The sequence below is a fragment of the Marmota monax genome, unplaced genomic scaffold (genome assembly GCF_021218885.2).
Source record: "Marmota monax isolate L192 unplaced genomic scaffold, Marmota_monax_Labrador192_F-V1.1 WCK01_AAM20220418_F8-fsc00124, whole genome shotgun sequence".
Taxonomy (NCBI): Eukaryota; Metazoa; Chordata; class Mammalia; order Rodentia; family Sciuridae; genus Marmota; species Marmota monax.
Genome location: NW_026692505.1, coordinates 1,663,729 through 1,688,117, shown reverse-complemented (window position 1 = coordinate 1,688,117; position 24,389 = coordinate 1,663,729). Strand labels below are relative to the sequence as shown.

General features: G+C 36.1%; 1 protein-coding gene across 3 annotated transcripts in view; it reads right to left on the bottom strand.

The window, feature by feature from the left end:
- Nucleotides 1-24,389, bottom strand: part of Kdm4c (lysine demethylase 4C) — a 406,229-nt gene that overhangs the window by 321,371 nt on the left and 60,469 nt on the right. For 2 of the 3 annotated variants that reach the window (XM_058579702.1, XM_058579701.1), the window contains exon 6: nucleotides 101-6,730. In XM_058579702.1, the coding sequence (XP_058435685.1) occupies nucleotides 6,503-6,730 (228 nt within the window). In that variant the 3' untranslated portion in view covers nucleotides 101-6,502. Of the gene's footprint in view, nucleotides 1-100; nucleotides 6,731-24,389 lie in introns of those variants that run through there. The other variant, XM_058579703.1, reaches the window with a different exon arrangement.

Genomic DNA, 24,389 nt, shown 5'->3' with positions numbered 1-24,389 from the left:
AAAAAAAAAAAAAACCTCAATGAATTCTGTAAGTAAGAGGATTTATTTAATGAATATTTGTTAAATATTTATGTGTCCCAGGTTCCTGTCAGGTGCTATGCCAGGCACTAGAGACATGTTAGTGAATGAAACCTACAGGGCTCCTGCTCCAGGAATTCACATTTTAGATGATGAATATTAAACATACAGGTCAATTTGGTGCCAAATAACTTTATTCATTCTTTTGAAAAGAAAGATTTGAAAATTCTACTTAACAATAAAATATTTAGTTGTACGTAAACAGCTTCTCTAGGAGAAAGAGCGGGGGAGGGAGGGGAGGAGAGGGGAGAAAGTGGAAGTTATCGCAGCTAACAGAGTGGATACAGCCATGCTTCTAAGTTGTCCCAGCTGCATACAGTGGCAAATAAACTTTATGCTTAAGTTGAGTTTCTGTCATTTAGAACTAGCAAGCCTTACTTATATAAGATCTACAAGTTTCATGTTCAAACACTTCACACAATAAATATATTTCTTAAATTAATGCAACAAATGTTAGCACCTATTGAGCACTTACGATTCATGAGGAGCTGTGATATGTGTTTTGTACCCAGTTACCTTATCAGTTGGGTACCAGAACCATTTGAGTGTTTTAGGAAAGGAAATTGAGGCATGGATTATTTAACAATTGCCCAAGGTCACACACTCAGTAAAAAGTAACACATGACTCAAGACTTGAGAGTTTGGTACAAAACCTGTGTGTCCTTAAATGTTATACAACACTAAACAAATGATCAAATAAAAACTAGCTGAACCGCATCTGTATCCAAAAACCTAAGACAGTCAACTAACAAAATCTTAGGGGTTTTTAACAAAACTTAACAATGTCCAAAATGATGCACCTCATACTTAATTTTTCTAAAGCCATCCACAAAAATCTTCTTTCATGATTCTAGACCTTTCTTTAGCTTAAGGTATGTCCTCTTCTGATTCATGTCTTTATTCCTCAATAGAGCAAATCTCAAAGTTTCTTCCTCACTGTATTTGTACCCAGACTGAAAAAGAAAGATTCAAGGTACTATCTGAATTCTGTATCTCAAGGCAATTAACGCTATCACACATGACACAAGAAACTATCATATATAACTTGGGTTTGGAGTGTAGGATAGTGGTAGAGCACTTGCCCAGCAACACCTGCGCCATGCAAAAATAAAGAAATCCAATATTTTATTTATCTTAAAACTCTCGCTCTACTAGATATAGAGACATTTGGGGTAGTTCAGACATCAAGAAACTTTTATGACCCCCCCAAAAGATCATTCATTTTCATAAAGTTATTAAAATAATAATAGGGATTATGAATATTGGTATAGTACCTACCAGTTTTCCAAGCGCTTTTATACTCCGCATATCCCTAGAAATACTGTAAATTGACAGAGAATAAATCATGCCTCCACTTGGCAGCTGAAGAAACTCATGATGAAAGAAGTATAGTGATTTGCCCTAAGTCATCCAGCTGGTAAGTGACAGATTGTGATTTTAAAACGGGTCTTCTGGCTCCAAAGTCAATATTCATTCCAAGAAAATAAATACTTTACCAGTGGCTGCCAAAGCAGTTTTCTATCTGCTTACTCTAAGGATTCTTTTTCCTTTAAGTCTTTATGCCAGAAATGTTTAAATACATCATCAGCTCCTAGAGTCTCTTCCATACAAACCTGTGTTCATGAACACCTTTTAAGCAAATCTACCATATGTAGTGGCTACAGAATACATGTTGCAGGGATTCCCCCTGGATCTGTACTTGTATGCAGTGATAAAAATCTCAGGAAACTTGGTATTCACAATAGTTGCAATTCAGACAAGAGTCTTTATAAAATGTTCTGTTTCTGTGCCTGCTCTTAAACAGACTGATATAAAATAATTTAATACCTTCCTGACTCTATATAAGAATTATTACAGGGCAATCACTCCTATAGCCAGGCCCTGTGGGTCACATATCAACTCAAAGGAGTGGAAAAACATGAACCTCAACTTCTAGGCACCTGCAGGCAGGTAGCAGAGTGGTGGTAGTGAAAGAAAAGAGAGGAGAAGATGATTACCACTACTAAGATAAAAAAAAAAAAAAAACATGTGTAAGTGAGGGGCAACACATAGTACACATAGTTGAGAGCCTTCTCGCACAATCTAAGGTATACCCAGACAGAAAGAGCAGCATTATCCAATTCAGGAGGAAATCACAAGTTGTCACATCCAGAACTTGTTGTCTAATGGTCAAAATGAAGAAAAGGAAGAAACAGAGGTTAAATGCCAGCTTCTAAGGCAAGAGAGAAGATAACACACTGAGGGGACAGGTATGTGAAACACAAGACAGGTCACCCACAGGGGAAAAGTAAAGGTTAACTAACCAGATGGATTCTCATCCAAGTTCTATAAAACATTAAAAAAAGAATTAACACCAATACTCCTCAAAGTACTACATGAAATAGAAAAGGAGGAAACCCTTCCAAACTCATTTTACGAGGCTAGTATCACCCTGATACCAAAACCAGACAAAGACACATCAAGGAAAGAAAACTCAGACCAAAATTCCTGATGAACATAGATGTAAAAATTCTGGATAAAATTCTGGCAAATCGCATACAAAAACATATTTAAAAGATAGTGCACCACAATCAAGTGGGCATCATCCCAGGGATGAAGGATTGGTTTAACATATGGAAATCAATAAATGTAATTCATCATATTAATAGACTTAAAAACAAGAATCAAATGATCATCTCAATAGATGCAGAAAAAGCATTTGACAAAATAGTGCACACCTTCGTGTTCAAAACAGTAGAAAAACAAGGGATAGTAGGAACATACCTCAATATTGTAAAAATTATACATTCTAAACCCAAGGCCAGCATCATTCTAAATGGAGAAAAATTGAAAGCATTCCCATTAAAAACTGGAACAACACAAGGATATCCTCTTTCACCACTTCTATTCAACATCATCCTTGAAACTCTGGACAGAGCAATTACACAAAAGGAAGAAATTAAAGGGATACAAATAGGTAAAGTAGAACTCAAAACTATTCCTTTTTGCTGATGACATAATTCTATATCTAGATGATTCAAAAAATTCCACCAGAAAACTTCTAGACAATGAATTCAGCAAAGTAGCAGGATATAAAATCAACACCCATAAATCAAACACATCCCTATACATCAGTGATGAATCCACTGAAAAGAGAAATTAGGAAAACTACTCCATTCACAATCGCCTCAAAAAACAAAATAAAATAAAATACATGGGAATCAATCCAGCAAAGGAGGTGAAAGACCTCTACAATGAAAACTACAGAACACTAAAACTAAAGAAAACCTCAGAAGATGAAAAGATCTCCTATGCTCCCAGATAGGCAGAATTAAAATTGTCAAAATGGCCATACTACCAAAAGTGTTATACAGATTTAATGCAATTCCTATTAAAATCCCAATGAAATAGAAAAGGCAATCATGAAATTCATTGGGAGGGGGGTGGGGGTTAAGCCCTGGAATAGCTAAAGCAATCCTTAGCAAGAAAAGTGAAGCAGGAGGCATCACAATACCAGACCTTAAACCATACTACAGAGCTATAGTAACAAAAACAGCATGGTATTGTCACTGAAATAGACTTGTAGACCAATGGTACAGAATAGAGGACACAGAGACAAACCCACATAAATATGGTTATCTCTTACTAGACATGGGTGCCAAACACATGCACTACAGACAAGATAGTCTATTTAACAAACGATGCTGGCAAAACTGGAAGTCCATGTGTAGCAATATGAAATTAAACCTCAATCTCTCACCATGCAAAAAAATCAACTCAAAGTGAATCAAAGACTTAGGCACTAGAACAAAGACCGTGTGCCTAATAGAAGAAAAAATAGGCCCAAATCTTCACCATGTTGGCCTAGAATCTGACTTCCTTAACAAGACTCCTAAAGCACAAGAAGTAAAATCAAGAATCAATAAATAGGATGGATTCAAATTAAAAAGCTTCTTCTCAGCAAAGGAAACAATTGATAACGTGAGGAGAAAGCTTATAGATTGGGAGAAAAAACTTTACCACATGCACCTACAATAAAGCATTAATCTCTAGGATATATAAAGAACTCAAAAAACTTAACTCCAAAAAAACAAATAACACAATCAATAAATGGGCTAAGGAACTGAACGAACACTTCACAGAAGAAGAAATACAACTGATCAACAAATATATTAAAAAGTGTTCAATATCTCTAGCAATTAGAAATACAAATCAAAACTACTCTTAAGATTTCATCTCACTCCTGTCAGAATGGCAATCATCAAGAATACAGGCAATAGGGCTGGGGATGTGGCTCAAGCGATAGCGCGCTCGCCTGGCATGCATGCGGCCCAGGTTCGATCCTCAGCACCACATACAAACAAAGATGTTGTGTCCGCTGAAAACTAAAAAATAAATAAATATTTTAAAAATTCTCTCTCTCTCTCTCTCCTCTCTCTCTTTAAAAAAAAAAAGAATACAGGCAATAATAACTGTTGACGAGGATGTGGTGAAAAGGGTACACTCATATATTGCTGGTGGGAATGAAATTGGTAGACCCATTGTGGAAAGCAGTATGGAGATTCCTCAGAAAATTGGGAATGGAACCACCATTTGACCCAACTATCCCACTCCTTGGACTTAAAATCAGCATATTATAGTGACACAGCCACAACAATGTTTGTAGCAGCTCAATTCACAATAGCTAGACTATGGAACTAACCTAGGTGTCCCTCAATAGATGAATGGATAAAGAAAATATGGTATATTTACTCAGTGGAATATTGCGCAGTTTTAAAGAAGAGTGGAATTATGACATTTTCCAGCAAAGGGTTGGAATTGAAGAATATCAGGCTAAGTGAAATAAGCTAATCTCACAAAATCAAAGGCCAAATATTTTCTCTAACATGAGGTTGTTAATTAACAATAAGACGGGGGACACTAGGGAAGAATAGCATTACCTTAGATTAGGTAGAGGGAAGTGATGGGAGGGGAGGGGATATGAGGATAGGAAAGATAGTAGAATGAAACAGACATTATTACTCTGCGTGTGTGTGTGTGTGTGTGTGTGTGTGTGATTACATGACCAATAATTTTGCAACATGTACACTCAGAAAAATGAGAAACTATATTCAATCTATGTATGATATTTCAAAGTGCATAAATGCATTCTACTGTCATGTATAACTAATTAAAACAAAAAAAATTTTAAAGTGTAAAGGTAGAAAAGAAAGTGCACACTTAGGCAGACATACATACAGAACCTTGCATCATCACCTCATCACCCTCTCATTCGGTTAAGCAAATGAAAATATTCATATGGGTCTGATCACAAACCACAAAGAGTACTGGAAGCCATTCTGCCTAAGCTTGTGATAACGTAGGTGAGGAAATGGTTCCCAGAAGTACAGTTGTTTGTCCAAAGCCACAAATGTTGGTGGCAGAATAAATATTAGAGACCTGGTTGGTGGTCTCTCAAGTCTAGGCTCTGCTACATCTACTGCCTGCTTTCCAGTATTTATATGATTTTATATTACTCCTACCACCTTTCAAAGCTCACTTCAAATATAAAGTTTTGTAAAATGAATTTTAATGATAATAAAGTTTACCTCCAAATTATTTATTCTACATTAATATAATCTTTCAAAGATCTACTGGGAAATACCCTCAGAGACATTTATACCACTCTTTTCCTAGAGTAGTTATCCTAGAAAATAGAATGTAGATGAGTTGTCATAAGTCACTGCTGTTTATTGTTTTATCATTATACATAATGGTCAAAGTTAAAGATAATAGTGATAATATAAATCTACCCCTAAGGCATATAATGGAGTCTATATGCTTAATAGCTAATACTGAAAATATATATATATTAACTACTGAAAACAATTATTCTTACTTATGAGCAGTGATAACTCTTTCCCAAAGACAATAGTCTCTACAATCAGTCTTATCTTTGACTACAATATTCTTTCATAAGTGATCAAGAGTCAACATCAGTCTATTCCCAAGAACAGAAAAAACAATCATCATTCTAAATAAGAAAGCAGAGACTTCATCCAAACTCCCAATGTTAAAAATTCAAATTAATGTCCTCTTTAATTCTGACAAATCTCCAGAAAAGTTCTGCTACTAACTTTTCAGATTCCTTAAGCAAATTACAGAATACAGGAGCTCACATACTAGATTTTACAACAAACCCTTCAACAAATGCTCAAATAAGTACAAATTCCTAACAAATCATTTCAGACTAAAAATACCTATCAATCCATGGACCTCAAAATGGTCTGCAGTCAACTTTATATATACAAGTCACCATTGAATTTAAAGTTTCTCAACAAAACCTGGGCAGAAAGGAATACAATCATTATAGCCAAAAACTTCCTTAAGCCTCATATAAATCTGAATCCACCAAATGAAAGAAGGAAAGCTCTTCAATATGTGCATAATGTGCAAATTTGAAAACTCATAAGCAAATGAATATTAAACAAGGAACTTGCCAAGACTTGGGCTCTCCAAAGTGGAGATAATTAATGCTGTAGAGGTCCATGTCCTCGGTGTGCCACGCAAATGTGGTTTTCCACATTCCAAAATAAAGATAAGGGGTATTTACACCCTCAATAGAAATACCGCACTCTTCTTCAACCACATCCAAGACTGTATTTAGACGAGCTATGTTCCATTCATCCACACCCTGGAGAAGGAAGCAAAAGAAAGAGAAATCAAATGTTAATAAACTAAGAAAGATAACATTTACTATTCAAAACTACCACCAGCCAATCATTATACTATATATTTTAATTCATAGAAAAAAATGAAATATATTATTATTCAAGAGCCACATATGTATATTCATTACTGCTAATCCAAAATTACTATCAACATCGTGAACTTCTACATAACTACTTTTATAAAATGATAACAAGTAACTTCTTGATTCAAAATGGAAATGAAACTTGAGACCCGACTTCCCACTTGCTTCTAATAAAAAATTATTTCAAAGCAGGTGACCCAGTGTGTGATTTCTGTCTTTGGCATACCATTTTGTTTTGAGAGGCTAAATTTTCTTGTTTGTTTCTTTTCTATACATTAGTTTCAAGGTCACATTCAATACCAAACATCATCTCAAGAAACCAGTAATAGAAGTTATCTTCTGTCATCCCTCATCCATGTAGCAAGTGATATCATTTCCTAAAAACTACATGCTATTTTTTTTAATTGCAGTATTCAAAACCAAACATTAATGTACTTATAGTGATCCTTCAATTAAACAGTAACCTTAGAGTTGAAGAGAAAAAAATATAAAAGGGGCTCTAGATGTGGTTCAGTGGTTAATACTCCCCCACCCCAGTTGAATCCCCAGTAGGAAAAAATTAAAAATAAACCAATGGATACACAACCTCTGGAAAATAAAAACATAAATTCTTAAAACTGAGGTAATAAATACTCTACTATTTTCTAGTAAATCTTGCCAGAAAGCTTCCCAAAAGCCACTATCAAACATGTGAGAAATGATTTAAAAAAAAAAAAAAAAGCTTTGAAGTTCAGTGCTGATGTTTTCCCCAATGATGGGCAAATAACCCACCTGCTGCAGCAGTTTCTTCTGGGCAAGGCAAGGTTGCCATAATTCTGAAACATAATTTATTTTGCTAAAATAAACAATCTTAAAATTTCAATTACAGAGTTATGCAAATATTAAGAAGAGTCAATATTGACAAAGAGAAAGAAATCTTATTGCTTCAAATTTTCTTCTCCAGCATAATCATGAACCACAATCAATTTTCTATGCATGTATGAGTCTGTCAGGATGAACCCAACTACTAAAAATAACCATAAAGCTCTAAAAATTTAAAAAAATAAAAATTAAATAAAATTTTGTCTCCAATTTTTTTTTTAATTTTTTATTGTTGGTTGTTCAAAACATTACATAGTTCTTGATATATTATGTTTCACACTTTGATTCAAGTGGGTTATGAACTCCCATTTTTTACCCCGTATACAGATTCCAATCTTTGTTCTCCACTATTAACTAACTTGGGTAACTGCCCCCAAAGACCAAGTCCACAAAGGTTCTTCTAAAGAGACCCAGGTCCCCTTCACATGTGAAAACGAGGAGTAAAGCTGGTTTAACACTTACCTGAACTGTGCACCTCTTTACAAAACACATATTCAAAACAATCCTGTAAAACAGGTAATATTCTCAAATGAAGAAATTAATATTCCCAGGCTAGTATAAGTTTAACAACTCTATGCTTCCAGCTCTGATACTTACACTTCACCGCGTCAGTTGTCAAAAAGAAGTGAGGAGCTAAAATTTAGGGGTGGCAAACACATAGAAGCTGTGACATTCTTGCCACTCAGGGGTACACACAAACACTTCAAAGCCTATAATGCAAACTTCACTTGAGGAGTAGTAGTAGACTGGGTTTGGTTAAAAGGAGTCTCCAGAAAGTCTCCAACTACAAACAAGCCCCCACAATAGTCAAAATAGGTCAAAGGGTTCACTTTCCACAGAGTTTGAATACCAGTCCAAGCCCTCAAACAAATGCCTCTTCCCACATTCCATCCCTACCCAACAAAGCTCTTCCACAAGATGTTCAGCAGGTGTGGGGGCCAGCATTTACAACTCTCTTGACCTCCAGGGGATGTCTCTCCCCGTGCCCAACACCCTTCACCCTAATCACCAAGTCACCATGCCAGGCCTGTCCTGCATCTGTTATCTGAAATCACTCACCACTGGACCATGATTAGTAACTGAAAACTTTCCATCACTGTAACCTCCTCCTATCAGGAATCACATGGCAGTTCAAAAGAAGTAAATCTTAAAAAACCAAAACAAAGGCGGCAGCAGCTAAGAAGCAGGCCACACTGGACTCCCTGTATAGTGACTGCCTCTATAGTGTCACCAGAAGACTGAAGTACACATTGCAGCATTATGACAGGATAGAAACCTCAACAAACAATAAGCCATTTCTAACAAACAAGGAGGAACAGTGCAAACATCATACAGGCCCAATGTTCCCCAAAATATTTCCAATGAAACCAGATGCTGTGATCAAACATTTTTGGCCCCATTTTATCCTCCTATTAGATAGTCACAGTGTTGGGCTGCGGATGTGGCTCAAGCGGTAGCGCGCTCGCCTGGCATGCGTGCGGCCCGGGTTCAATCCTCAGGACCACATACAAACAAAGATGTTGTGTCCGCCGAAAACTAAAAAATAAATATTAAAAAATATATACATATTCTCTCTCTCTTTTAAAAAAAAATACATATGTATAAAAAATACAGATAGTCACAATGCTAACAGGAAACCAAAAGACGCCCTACTGTTTAGGCCTTAAAGGTTCTGGACTCTTATTTAACTATCTTAACTCCATACTTCTCAAATATTATCTGACAATAGATGCTTGTCCATTTATAATGGACACTTGTCAAATTATAATGCATTTACATTCTGTTAAAAACAGTATTGTGCAGAACAAAACATTAGAAGAAATGTTATAGTAGATAGTTCTCTACTACATGCCTCAGCCCAAACGTAAGACAAAAGTAATTCTGAACCACATCAGAGAATGCATTTCAGAACCCAGAATGTGTAAGAGGGTAGATAAATTATGTTCACATCTATTATCATATTTCACACATATAATTTGATTGCGTAAATTAAAAACACATTGAGATTCACTCTGCACAAAACTCAAAATGAAATAATCAAAGACTTAGGAATTAGACCAGAAACCTTACAATTGCAAGAAGAAAGCACAGGGTCAACACTCCATCACATAGGTACTGACACAGACTTCCTTAACTAGACCCCCAAAGCACAAGAAATAAAACCAACAATCAATAAGTGGGATGCCATTAAACTAAACAGCTTCGGCACAGCTAGGACACAATTCAAAGTGTGAAGAGTAAAACTACAGAATGGAAAAAAACCTTGGCCAAGTACTCCTCCGATAGGGGAGTACTCTCCAGAATAAATAAATAAATAAAATAACCCAATCAATAAATGGGCAGAAGAAATAAACAGAAACTTCTCAATGGAAAAAACACAAAGGCCAACAAATAAATGAAAAAATGTTCAACATCTCTAGCCATCAGGAAATGCAAATCAAAACTACATTAATATTCCATCTCACTCTAGTCAGAATGTCAAGGATCAAGAATACAAACAACAAGAAATGCTGACAAGGTTGTGGGGAGAAAGGAACACTTACTTATACATTTTGGGAATGCGCACTATTATAACGACTCTGGAAATCAGTTTGAACAGTCCACAAAAACTAGGGGTGGAATTTCCATATGACTCAGCTATTCCACTCTTGGGTATTTTCCAAAAATATCTAAAAATCCACATACCACAGCAACACAGCCACTTCAATGTTTATAGCAGCACAATTCACAATAGCTAAATTATGGAATCAACTCAGATTAAGAAATCTTGGGGGAAGCATGGAAAAATTGGAAGAACTTTAATCCGGCAAAGGGAAGGGAGGGGAAGAGAGGGGAGGAGGTATGAGGCAGGAAAGATGGTGGAATGAGATGGACATTATTACCCTAGGTATCTATGACTGCACATATGGTGTGGCACTACATCGTGTACAATCAGAAAAATAAAAAGCCGTGCTGAAATTGTGTACATTGAGTCAAAATACATTCTGCTGTCATATATACCCAATTAAAATATATAAATTTTTAAAAAGTAATAAATACAAAGATCTCAATTTTTAAAATGGGGGGGAAAGAAATTGTGCGATACACACACAAAAAAAAAAGTGAATGAAATTATGTCATTTGCCAGTAAATTAATGGAAATGGAGAATATCATGCTAAATGAAATAAGACAAACTTAGAAACTCAAATGTTGAATGTTTTCTCTCATATGTGGATGCTAATATAATGGAGAGGCGGAAGGAAGGATATGATAAGTTAAAAGGGAAGATCAATAACGCAGAAGAGATCAAGAGGTAGAGTGGAGAGATGTGTAAGGGAAGGCAATACTGAATGAATTTTTTAAAAATCATGTTGTGTGCATGCATAAATATATGATAGGGAACTTCACCTTTGTGTCTAGGTAGAAAGAACCAATCAAGGAGTTGGGGTTGTGGCTCAGTGGTAGAGTGCTTGCCTGGCATGTGTGGGGCACTGGGTTCAATTCTCAGCACCACTTATAAATAAATAAAGGTCCATCAACAACTAATAAAATATTTCTTAAAAAAAAAGAACAAATCAAATATAAACTACAAGATGAGTGAAGTAAGAAGAAAAATAGAAAAAGGAAAGAAGGACAGGAGGGATAAGGGGGAATCGTGAATTGAAATCAAATTCCATGCATGTATGAGTTTTGGGGGATAAACCCAACTACTATGCATAACTAAAAAAGCTCTTTTAAAAAAAATAGAGATAGTGTAAACCAAAACATTAAAAAAAGGTACTCATAAGTCAGACACGTTGGCACATGCCTATAATCCCAGCAACTCAGGAGGCTGAGACAGAAGGATCACAAGTTTGAGGCCAGACTTAGCAACTTAGCAAGGTCCTAAGCAATTTAGAACTTGTCTCAAAATAAAATAAAATAAATGGCTGGGGATGTAGATTAGAGGTAAATTATCCCTGGATTCAATCCCACTATCCAAACACACACACACACACACACACACACACACACACACACAAATGAAGAGAGGAAACCAGCTAAAATAAGAAAAGATATGAACAAATTTTTTTAATATTTATTTTTTAGTTTTTTGATGGACACAATATCTTTATTTTATTTTTATGTGGTGCTGAGAATTGAACCCAGTGCCTCAAGCATGCCAGGTGAGCGTGCTACCACTTGAGCCACATCCCAAGCCCAACAAATTTCTTAAAACTACTAAAGGTACTAATAAATACAAAATGGGTTTCTAAGAAATAAAGACATAAAAATGATGATACAGGGCTGAGGTTGTGGCTCAGTGGTGGAGCACTTACCTAGCAAATACGAGGCACTGGATTCAATCATCACCACCAAATAAAAATAAATAAAATAAAGATATTATGTCCATCTAGAACAAAAAAAATTCTTACCAAAAAAAAAAAGAGATTATATATCTATCAAAGACTACAAAAAGACTTCTTTTTTAAAAAAAAGAGAGAGAATTTTTTTAAATATTTATTTTTAGTTTTCGGTGGGCACAACATCTTTATTTTTATTTTTATGTAGTGCTGATGATCGAACCCAGCTCCCCGCACATGCCAGGCGAGCGCACTACCGCTTGAGCCTCATCCCCAGCCCCTTCTTTTAATATAAAAGCTAGAGAATTAAACATACAAATCAGGTTTAACAGACATATTCTTTCTGTCCTCACTCAGCAAATACTAAAATGGAATGAGGAATTTGATTATAAAACAATAACAAGACACCAGAAGAGCAACATGGTATATTTGAGGTGAGGTGAAAGTTCTCTGACCAAGTGCTGGCTCCACCACTTACCAGTTATAGAATCTGAGATTTTTCTCAATGATTCAACTTTGCAGAGCTGTTACCAGGGTTCCAGTCAGTCAAACAAGCCAAGACAGACCTTATAAGGCCCAATGTAAAGGCCTAATTCTCACTGGATCTACTTTCAAGGCAACATGTTCTATGCAGCAGAAGTGGGGTCTTAAGGTCTCTTAATAATACATAAACTCAGACTTGCCTTTCTCAGAGAAGAGTTGCAAAGACAGAATTTCCAAGTACAAGTAAAAATGTTTTGAGTCGGGTGCAGTGGCACACACCTGTAATCCCAGTGGCTTGGGAGGCTGAGACTGGAGGATATTAAGTTCAAAGCCAGCCTCAGCAATGGTGAGGCACTAAGCCAACTCAGTGAGTCCCTGTCTCTAAATGAAATACAGAATAGGGCTGGAGATGTGGCTCAGTGGTTGAGAGCCCCTAAGTTCAATCCTTGGTACAAAAAAAAAAAAAAATTGAAAATTTGTCTAAATTTTTATTTCAAAAAAGGACCAAAGCAGTGAATCTAACCTAACTTTCCTATTTACATATGTGATTATACCACAATGAATCTCACCATCATGCACATCCACAAGACACTAATTTTAAAAATAATTATGAGTAAATAACAGAAAGATCAGTACAGTAGAAGAAAGGGAATGAAGGAAGAGGGGAGGAAAAGAGGAAGTACTGGGGACTTAGAACAAATTACATTCCATGCTAATTATGTCAAATGAATTCTAATGTTTCGTATAACTAAAAAATTTAGAATTAAAAAAAAAAAACACAGCTTCTTTGAATAATCAATCTCCCCTGGAGTTCACAGCCCACACACCTCGATTTGGTGTTTCCAAACATTATGTTCCAACAACATCATGTTCCAAAGAGCACATCCAGAAGTGAAGAGCTAAACAATAAAACAAGTTGTAAACTGACATGCCCACAGAGCCATGCAAGTAACATCACAAGGGGAACCAGCAAGGAGGTGTCAATAAAGGTGGTAGAGGAATATCTGGAGACCATCTACTATCCTGCCTAAAGGGGACAGTTAATACTCAGTTCCTATGTACTACAGTCACTCAGACTCTGCCAGATCTTCCAAATTTTTAAGTTAAGCCCAAAATTCAAATATTAGGTGATACTGACTAATTTTTAAAACTATGTTTATCAAACAAAATACATCTGTGGCCACATATGCAAAAAAGTAGTAGGCATTAAAGTATTCACATCTGTTAACAATAATTTAAAAGGAATAAAGGAAGCAGGAGTTTAAGACAAGTTCTAAATACACAGAATTGAGCTTGGGGCAGAGAAACTACTTTAAAACTAATCACATATTTGCCCAACACTAAACAGCTATGTCAGGTACTCCATAAATGTGTTCAGTAAGTGATCTAAGATTACACAAGAAGCATAAATCTCACAGGAATTCACTCTGTATATATAATTTATCCCCCTGTGCCATCACTTTGTACAAAGAGTTTGCAACTTATTTTATTGTTTAGCTCTTCATTTCCTGATGTTCTCTTTGGAAGGAGCCAATGAGAGCCAAAGAAAAAAAGATGGAAAACTACTAAGACTTAGTAAATGTGAAAACTGAATAGCCAACTTCAGAATAAGCAGGATCCCGTTCTGCCCGGAACAAAACTGTGTAAGAGGAGCCTCTTCGAGGCAGCAGAGTGCAGAGGAGCCAGTGATGGAATTTAGCCACTTGTCAAGTACATCTGCCAAATCCACAGATGATAATTCTTTGAGCCACCAAGGGGAACCTGACAGCACCCTCTGCTTTCTCCAAGAGCTAAAATATTTGCCCCTAAGAATGAGAAGCTGCTACAGAATCAACACTGAGAATACAAAAGGGGTCCTAGATGCCCACTGAAACACATCAACTGAAGACATAGAATAGTCAAGATTTTCTCCATTCTATTTGACTTATTTCAGGAGATGTATTCTCATTTTCTTTACACAAAAGCCTGGGAAGTCATAGGAAAATAATTGAAAACTGACACACACAATTCATACCAACCATATTTTTACAGTACCTTCCATGTAGTAGAAGACTAAGAGCCTAAATGTCCCTTGGTCCCCCAAAATTAATTCTAACCCCTAGCCTGTCATTGTCATTCTCATTCATGGCTTTCCACCCTTCACTGCCATCACTCTCTATATATTACATCCTTGGCAACATCAACATCTAACCCACATTTCATTTCCTCCCCAATTCCCAGCCTTCATCCTCAACTCCTTTGATTGGCTGATTTCCAAACAAAACCATAAGCCCCATGTATCTCCTGAATTTCAGTGCCACATACCATAATAAAAAGAAAACTCTTTCATTAACTAAAATAAAAGCAATGGTCCAGGCTTTGATTAAACTAAGAGATTTCCTCAAGATCTTTATATATAAAAGAATAAAATAAATCTATATGGAATTCACTTTTCTTTTACGTCAATTACAATGTTTGACAGAATAGCTCTTCTTGCTTCTTCCTTTCCATAAAAATGTCTTACATTCTCTAAACTCTTTACTTTTAAGACAGACCTATTTTGCATTTTATTTACCAAATACCTATAATTTTATAGTAGGGCTTTCTTTATTTCCAGTATTCTTAACATTAAGCAACATAGAGCAAATTTTGAAAGAATCAAGTTGTGCCCCTTCCTCAAAAAAAGGCCATTTAAAAAAACAAACTGTTACCTTAAAGGTAAATGTGAGTATGGGGGTAAAAAAGATGCAGGAAGGACAGAATAAAAGGGAAGACCACTGAGGGTTTGAGATTAATGTAGTCCCTGATCTCAGGCAGAAGCAATTCCAATCCTCTTAGAAGAAAAAATATTCAGCATTTGATTCTGGAAATTTTCCACAAATTAAGATTAAGCTAAGCATACAAGGAAAGATCACCGTGCATACAGGGAGGCAAGCCAACAATGGAGAAAGCTAGCAGAAACAACTAACAAATCATTTAGTCCACCCTTTTCCAGAAGGACTGCTAATACTGAACTGTCAGAGAGAAACTAAAGAATATAAAAATGTTTAAAGAAATAAAAATTGGAATCACAAAGACAAGCAAGTAAAAAAAAAAAATAAATTTGGAGTGACTAGTCTATTTGGAAAAAGGGACTGACTTTGAGAAAAGAAACAAACATTATTAAACAAAAACCCAACAAAAGGATTAAGCAAGAGAAGTAGTAAATCAGAAGATAAAATTAAGGTACTGACACAGAAAGACAATAAGATAGAAAGCTGAAAGGTAAATTAAGCTACACTAAGGATAGCACATTTAAAATTCGAAGACATAATCTATTCAGAGCCCTAGGAGGGATAGGAGTTATGAAAATTAAAAAATAAATCAATGAGAAAAGATTAGTAAAATCACTTACATTCAAACCAAAAGCTCTTTTCATTAAAAGAATAAATGAGACAAAAAAAAAAAAAAACAGAACAGTCCTAACTAGAGCAAATAATTCAACAAATAATATAACTAGCACAGTTTGGGTACCCATAATACCAAAAAAAAAAAAAAAAAAGATCCAAATAAGAAGAAAAAGTCAAAGAATCTTAATAGGAAAAAGATCACTTCATAAAGGCAGAAACCCAGGTAATCAATAAAGACATGAAAAGACGCTCTATAAATAATCTGTAATCAGAGAAATGCAAATTCACCCAAGGTATTTGATAGGCATAAGACTGACAAGCAATAAGGTGAATATTAAGTACAGAAGAGAATGATATAGATAAGGATGAGGAAGCTCTTAGAGCTATAGAAATTCTCTGAACCTGGACTGTCAATGCACAAAAATAATTGAATTATATACTCAAGATTAGTAAATTCTGTATTATGCAAATCATATTTTAATAAAGGTGTCTTTAAAATGCATATATACTAGGTGCTCAGTAGCAGAGCACTTGCCTAGCATGTGTGAAGTCCTGGGTTAAATCCCCAGCAATTGGGGGGGGGGTGGCTCTAGGGGAGGTAGGGCGGGGCACGCACTACAATCGGAGTGGACACTATTTGGAAAACAATCCAATATTATCTGATAACAGAGAGAAAGTAAAGACTATGAAAATGTTTAAAGAAATAAAAAGACAGTGTTTCCATTCCTAAGTAAATGCCTTAGAAAAACTTTTCTATAGGTATACCAGGAATGTGTTCATAGCAAATACATTCATGGTTCTAACAGAGCTTCCAGAACTGATAGAACATTCAGAATGCAACATCAGTTAGCACTACCTTCATCTTCCCTGGCATAATTCAGAGTCATGTAGGCTAACATTTCACTCACTACAAAGCAGCCATAATATATATACTAGCAGATAAGGCATACTTCACATAATCTGAAAGTTACAATTCCACAGGCCAATAGAGTTCCCTCTGCACCAAAACTTATCTAGGATGATAATATATTTGCCTTGCACATGAAATTTACAGAGTTAGTGTTCTGCCTTCAAGTTTTTTATTTCAGGATAAATGGTATCATGACATGATAAATATATAAAATTAAAAAAACTCTCCTGATGACTGAAACAATTTAAACTGTTTCACATTATGTAGAAACTCACAGCCTTAGATTAATTTCTTGTCCAAGAGCACCATCTGGTGGATGAAGGCATTTAAGTTCTCCCATTATAGAAAGAGGAAAAAAATTGTCATCCACAGGCTAGATGTCATTAAAACCAAAATCTTCATATAAAAAGATAACCAAACGTCAGGCAACGTAATTATTGTAAAGGGGCTCTTTACAAAATTATAATACAAAGAAATATGGAACTTACAAAAATTCACTATCAAAGTTGAGTTCACCTTAAAGAAATGTTGCCTAGTACAAAACAAACATTTTTAAGCTGGGAGGAACCTCAGAGAGTAGCTAATTCAACCTCTTCCCTTTACAGAGGAAGACTCTGATGCCAAAGACAGCATTGTTCTGATGGAAATAAGTGGGTCAAATAAGAGGTCAGTCAGTATCTATGGCCAGCTGCTATTCTGTCAGGTTAGTAGTGATCTGGTCACCCCACTATGTATGAAGTATTCCAGGCCCCATGCTTTTGGACATAAACAAGGAACTATCAAACCCTTCCTGCCTCCACCTCCCACCTGAATTCCTTTTCATGGTTTATGTTTCTGCTTTCCTCCACCAGCGAAAACCATCCTGACATCAATAAAAACAAAGCAAGATCAACTTTCAATCATCACATTGAAGAATGGTTATTATCAAGAAAAGGTATTCACAATGTATTCAAATGAGAGCAAAAGAAAAAAAGAAAACAAAACCTACCCTCATCTGTTTTGAAAAATCCAATTAATTACATGCTAAACTGGCCAAATTATATTGTTTAATTGTGTGCATGTACTAGTATGTAACAACAAATCCCATCCTTATGTACAACTATAATGCACCAACTAAAAATGTAGGAAAAAACTTTAAAACAAAAATACAATTACTGTGAGGCACAGTCCCACATGCCTGTAATCCCAGACACTCAGGAGTCTGAGTCAGGAGAATTGCCAAATTCAAGGCAAGTTCAAAGTAAGTACCTCACTCATGAGGTCCTCAGCAAATTAGTGAAACCCTGTCTCAAAATAAAAAGTAAAAGGGGCTAGAGATGTAGTTCACTGGCAAAACATCCTTCAGTTCAATGACTAGTATACAAAAAAAAATTTTTTCTTAATTTTTCTTAAATTCAATCATAGATTTTTGTTCACAAAAAATAACCACTGGGAAGAAATTTGCAATCGATTCTGACAGTTGTCTCTGAATGCCTCCATGAATTATTTTAGTTTCATCTCTAATATAATACTTTCCAATTTTTAAATACTATTTACATTAAGAAAAATGTAATTTTTCCTTTAAAAATGGAGATATAGACTGAAAAAAAAATGGGAGATAAAAGACTCTCACCCACCATTCAACCAGCTTAGAAATAGCAAAAAAGAAAAAAAAAATTTCCCCCAAACTCTCAATGAAAAATACATAGTATAAGGCAATTAAGTTTTCATCTTAAGATCTGACACTATCATTTTAACTTTAACTTATCCATTAATAAAATTAACTCAAAATGATAAAAGTAATACATAGGCTAGCAAATCATTATTAAAGAAAAATAATTTAAAATATTGAAGTACAGAGACATGAGTTCATATTTAAACATATTCTGCTTATAAAATTTTGCCTGATATATCTGACAGAATACATGACAGGATGCCCCACCAAAGAAGTCCATGACTTCCAATTTGAGAACTGCTGTCTCCAAATGAGACTAGTTTCTAGGTAAGATAACAGGAAGCGCAGTTAACTGAAGGTCAAAAGATGCTAGAACACCATTCTTACCTCACACTCTGTGCATTATCTATGTACAGTGACTTCAGAGAAATCTTCTTTTGCTAACTCTCTTACGGCAGCAATTTTCAAGGTTATCTGGATACCATGTGCACAACATGAAAATCCTATCAGACAATCTATGACATCAGAGTGTGAGGGGCATTTCCAGAGGCTACATAATATGTGACATCACAAGAGATTAAAAGCAAAATAGACTGAGCATGATGGCACCCACCAGCAATCTCAGCTATTCCATAGACTAACGGGGGAGGATCTCAAATTCAAGGCTTCTGAGCAATTTAGTGAGACCCTGTCTCAAAATAAAATTTCAAAAGGACTGGGATGTAGTTCAGAGTTAGAGCATTTGGCCTAACAATGAAGAATATGAAGAATGGGGAGGGGGAGGGGGAGGGGGAAGAGGAGGAGGAGGAAGGACAAAAAAGAGAGAAGCACATGTAAGAATCCAGCAGTCTCCAGGCAGTGAAGCACACCTATAATCCCAGGGGCTCAGGAGGCTGAGGCAGGAAGATCATAAGTTCTAAGGCAGGAGGATCATGAGTTCTAAGCCAGTCTCAGCAACTTAGTGAGGTCCTAGGCAACTCAGTAAGACCCTGTCTGTAAATAAAATATAAAAAGGGGTGGGGTTGTGACACAGCCCTTCTGGGTTCAATCCCCAGTACCAAAAAAAAAAAATTTTTTTAAAGAATCCAGCAGTCTACTAAACTAGACATAAGAGATTTATTTTTCAACATAAGAGATTTTTAAAAATATAAAATAATGGCTCTTCTTAATTATTCTACCTTAGAATATATAGTCATCTTTTATAAAAACATTTGTGATACTACATAATGGATTTTTAATAAATCAAAATTTTAAAATAGTTTTAATTTTTATTTCTAATATAATAAATAAGAACAATCTACTTAAGCCAGGCACAGTGATGCATGCCTATACTCCCAGCATCTCAGGAGGCAGAGACAGGAGGATCGCAAGTTAAAAGCCAGCCTCAACAACTGAGCAAGGCCCTAAGCAACTCAGTGAGATGCAGTCTGTAGATAAACTACAATAAAAGGGCTGAGGAAATGGCTCAGTGGTTAAGCGTCTGTGAGTTTAATACATAGTTCCTACCCCCAGCCCCACCAAAAAAATGATCTACTTAAACTAAAAAAAAATGATCTACTTAAACTAAAGCTCTTTGAGATTCACAACATTTACTAAGTACATAATGAGATCCTGAAACAAAGTTTGAGAACCTCTGTCTCAGGGCACTAGTGCTTTTAAAAAAAAAAAAAAAAAAAAAAAACTCTCAAGGGAGAGGATTACTTTAACCCTTTCCTCATCCTCCTGACCCAAAACTCCTTTCCAAAGTCTTCTGCTGCACGCAGTCCATCTAAAAGTCCTGTATCAGATCACATTTGCCAAAATGACTCCAATTCTATCATTTCCTAACTGCAATGATTTCAAAAAAGTTCTTTTAAGACTCATACAAACACCAAAAACATTCAGGAAACTCCACAAAATGATACTAAGCTAACTTTTCTATTGCTATGCATTCATCAATTCTATAATTATTTAGGTACATTTTTGGTACACATACTATGTTAGGGCCTGGGACTAGAGAGTTTATGAGAAATGTTTCCTGTCATCACTGGACTCAAGAGTCTACTAGAGAAGAAATAGTCACACAGGTAAGTACAGGTATCCTTCATTATCTATCTTCATTTCACAAATACTTTCTGTAATAATTTTTTATCCAAAATTCACTGTCCAATCAAAAATTCTCTTTGATAATGGTCACCAACAGAATCATTTCAGTTGAATATATCTCTAAGTAATAGAATTAGATCTGTATCTCAGATCTATTTTCCCAAAAGGATTATGTCCCCTGCCCTTATTAGATGTATTGGGCATTAATGCTATTTTCTTCCCATCATTATTGGTGAAAATGTTTCCTAAGAAAGCGAAAAGGCCGTAGGGGAACATGAGTGTTAGAGGCCAGAAAGAGTAGGAAGTAATGTCTCAAACTGAGGGAAGAAAGCTCACAGGAAGCAGGATCTTGACACATTCTGTCTTTTCAACAGAGCAGAACTGATCTGGAAGACTTCACTGCATTACTTGAGTCAATACAACATTTGGAAAAACTAGAGAAATGCCTAGTGCAGAGGACTCATAGCCATTCTCAGTAGGGGAGACCACTGCATACAAGGCTGGCACTGGAGAGAAAGGTAGACACCCTTTGAGATCTAGAGTAGCAACAATGGAGGGAAACCATAATTCACTGAAGGAGTCAAGTTTCAAAACAAGGGCAAAATGATCTGGCAAAGCCAACAACAGTGAAAGATGACACAAACGAAGATCATGGGTGAGGCAGCTGCCCTACAGAGTTTTTTCTTCCAGTGAACTGGAAAACACTTTTATCAGCAAAAAACTGATAAAAGATGGTTACCTTCAAAGGAATTCTCAATCTTGATGAAAATGTCATCTCATAGTTTTATTTCCCTTTAAAGAAAAGAAAAAAAAAATCTGGACAATTAGCACCCAAAGAGGGCTTAGGTTGCTCTGTGGGGATTGTAACAATGGGGATAAGCTAAACTCATGGTATAAAATATTGGCTCAAAGGGGCCAATGAAGACTATGCTACCTGTTAGGATATGAGACATTTGAATCAGAAGACCTAAGTGACAGAAGAGGGTGATAAGGATTAGGGAAGCAGCTATCTGGCAACACTCAGCAAAAGGAAAATCTTGCAAAGGAAATTCTCTGAACACACTTTAAGACCCTTCTAGCTTTATCAATTATGAAGATGAGAGGCTACTTCAGCAAAGCATGTGGAACTTCCATTTTAATGGAATTTAATGAAGCATTATTTTCAATAAGAAGATCACCATTATACTATGAGCTACTGTTAGAAATGCAGGACAAACTAGCAGAGAAAACAAGCCTGAACAACTTACTCTGTCACTGCAGTAACACAAGTAATGCTGATGTCTATTCTTAGCTCTCACAGAACAAAGCAGACTCTGCTGATGGAGGTGTATATGGCTACTGGACATCTCAGAAATCTTTTCTACAGAATCTGCTGACTATTGTGGCCTTAAACCAAATCTTATCCCAGTTTCTGGACTTTTTTTTCTCTGTATCCTTCCTTTTACTCTGGATCTTTATATGTTTGCTTTGTTTCATAGAGAAGCTCCCATGTGTCTAGGGATAACTTCTTACATATATAGACAATCAGCAGAAGCTAATTAAATTCTGTATCTGTATACCTTAGCGAAACACACACACACACACATACACACACACACACATACAAACAAAATTGAGATCTTAAGTTTGTTATGCTTAGGGTACTATTTCCAAAGAATCATCTAGAGGCCCCCAGGACCACAAGCAGCTCTAAGAACTTTCTCAACTACATAAATTTCCTAAAATCCCCCAAACACTACAAATTTCATTGTAACTAATCAATGTATTCAATTTATATTAATCTTATTCCCCTAAAAACATTCACAATTTTAATTATAACCCATCTGTTTCAAAAAAGGGTTTGCATATTCTTCACCAGTAACAAATATTTGTGTCTCTAAAAGCTAGAAACTTTCTGCAAAGGTCCAGAGAGTAGATATTTGGGCTTTGAAGACCATAGAATTTCTGTTATAATTACTCAAAAAAATAGCCAAATATAATATGCAAGTGAGTAAGCAAAGTTGTGCTCCAGTAAAACTTTATTACAAAAACCCTGCTCTGCATCAGATACCCAAGGCCTAGGTTTTGTCACCTATGTCGTTGATAGTCTTGGTTTTTCAATTTAAAAAATAACAACTGGCTTAAATTGTTTTATTTTACCATACACAAGCTATTCACTAAGTTTTTTTTAGTAGAACCAAAGGAAATCAAGATATAAATCAGCAGAGGTGACAAGCCTCAAGCCCTGGGATTTCTAGGCCTTTCTCTCCTTCCTATCAGGGGTGTTTATTCTGAACTAGTGCTTCATGAACGCTCTCACCCCTAATTCCTGTGTGTACCCAAGGCTGGTACCTTTTGTGCCCCTTAAAAGATATGCCTGGTACTACAAAACTAACAGCAGCCTTGGAACAAAGCAGGAAGGGCCACTATGGTACCAAGGGTCAGACTCACAATCCAGCCCACGACCCTGTAGGCTTCAAGCAGTCTCTTTCTTCCTTATTCCCAACCACTGTATCAGGTCTGTCTCAATTTCCTCAACCCCCCACTTGGCCAACAACCTCTAACTTCAGCAAAAAAATACTAAAACTTTCAGGTGTGGTCTTGCCCTCAAATTTACCTAGGTCCTATTCTCAACCTCCCTCTGTTTTCAATCATCTAAGCCAAGCTAAGATGTCCTTCCCCCTCCAGAATGTCCTGCATGCTTCTCCTCCAGGTTCCATAGAACCCCATAGTGGCCTCTACTGTACGGGGGTTCGATCCTGAGCACCACATAAAAATAAAGATATTAAAAATATATATATCGAATGTTTTCTCTGATATAAGGAGGTTGACTCACAGTGGGATAGGGAGGGAGAACATGGGAGGAATAGATGAAGTCTAGATAGGACAGAGGGGAAGGAAAAAGGAGGAGGCAGGGGATTAGAAAGGATGGTGGAATGTGATGGACATCATTATCCAAAGTACATGTATGAAGACACTAATTGGGTGTCAACATACTTTATACATAAACAGAGATATGAAAAATTGTGGTATATATGTGTATTAAGAATTGTAATGCAAAAACAAAAAAGTATGTGTATTATCACCCTTCCTGGGCATAACCTCAGTGATGTACTTTCTCCAACTAGGCCCCACCTGCTACAGTTTCTACCAACGCTCAATAGTACATTCATACACAAATCTATCAATGAATTTAGATCTATTGATGCAGTCACAGCCCTCATGATCCAATCAATTCCCAAAAGCCCCACCTCTGAACATGGCTAATTCAGGGACCAAGCCTTCAACATGTAAGCCTCTGGGGGACATTCCAGATTCAAATAGCAATGTTTTACGTGCTTTCTAACTTACGGTTTTTTAGGGGAAGAGGTTTTAAAATAGCAGTATGTAGTGGCACACATTATAATCCAAGACTTGGGAGGCTGAGGCAAGAGGATTATAAGTTCGAACTCAGCCTGGGCAACTCAGCAAGACTGTCTCAAAATAAAAAAACTAGGGAAAGATGGGGAGTGGTGACCAGGGATGTACCTCAGTAGTAGGGTACCTCTGGGTTCCATTCTTGGTACCAGAAAAGAAAATAATACAATTAATAATGGAGGTAAGCCAAATTATTAAGAGATGCTAAATTTACCAGATGCAAGAAAGTCTGTTAGGACACCAAAGTGTCACTCATACATTACTTATTAATTGCAAAGTACAATCATTGACTACATCCATTATATTGGGAGAGAAACATTTACAAATAACATTATTGGGGAAATTAGGGACATATGAATATATTTTTATATAAGGTGATATATATATATGTCAGGTTGTCTTATAATTAAAGACACGTACTGATCAACTTAAGGCATTGCTGTTATAATGCCTGCAACT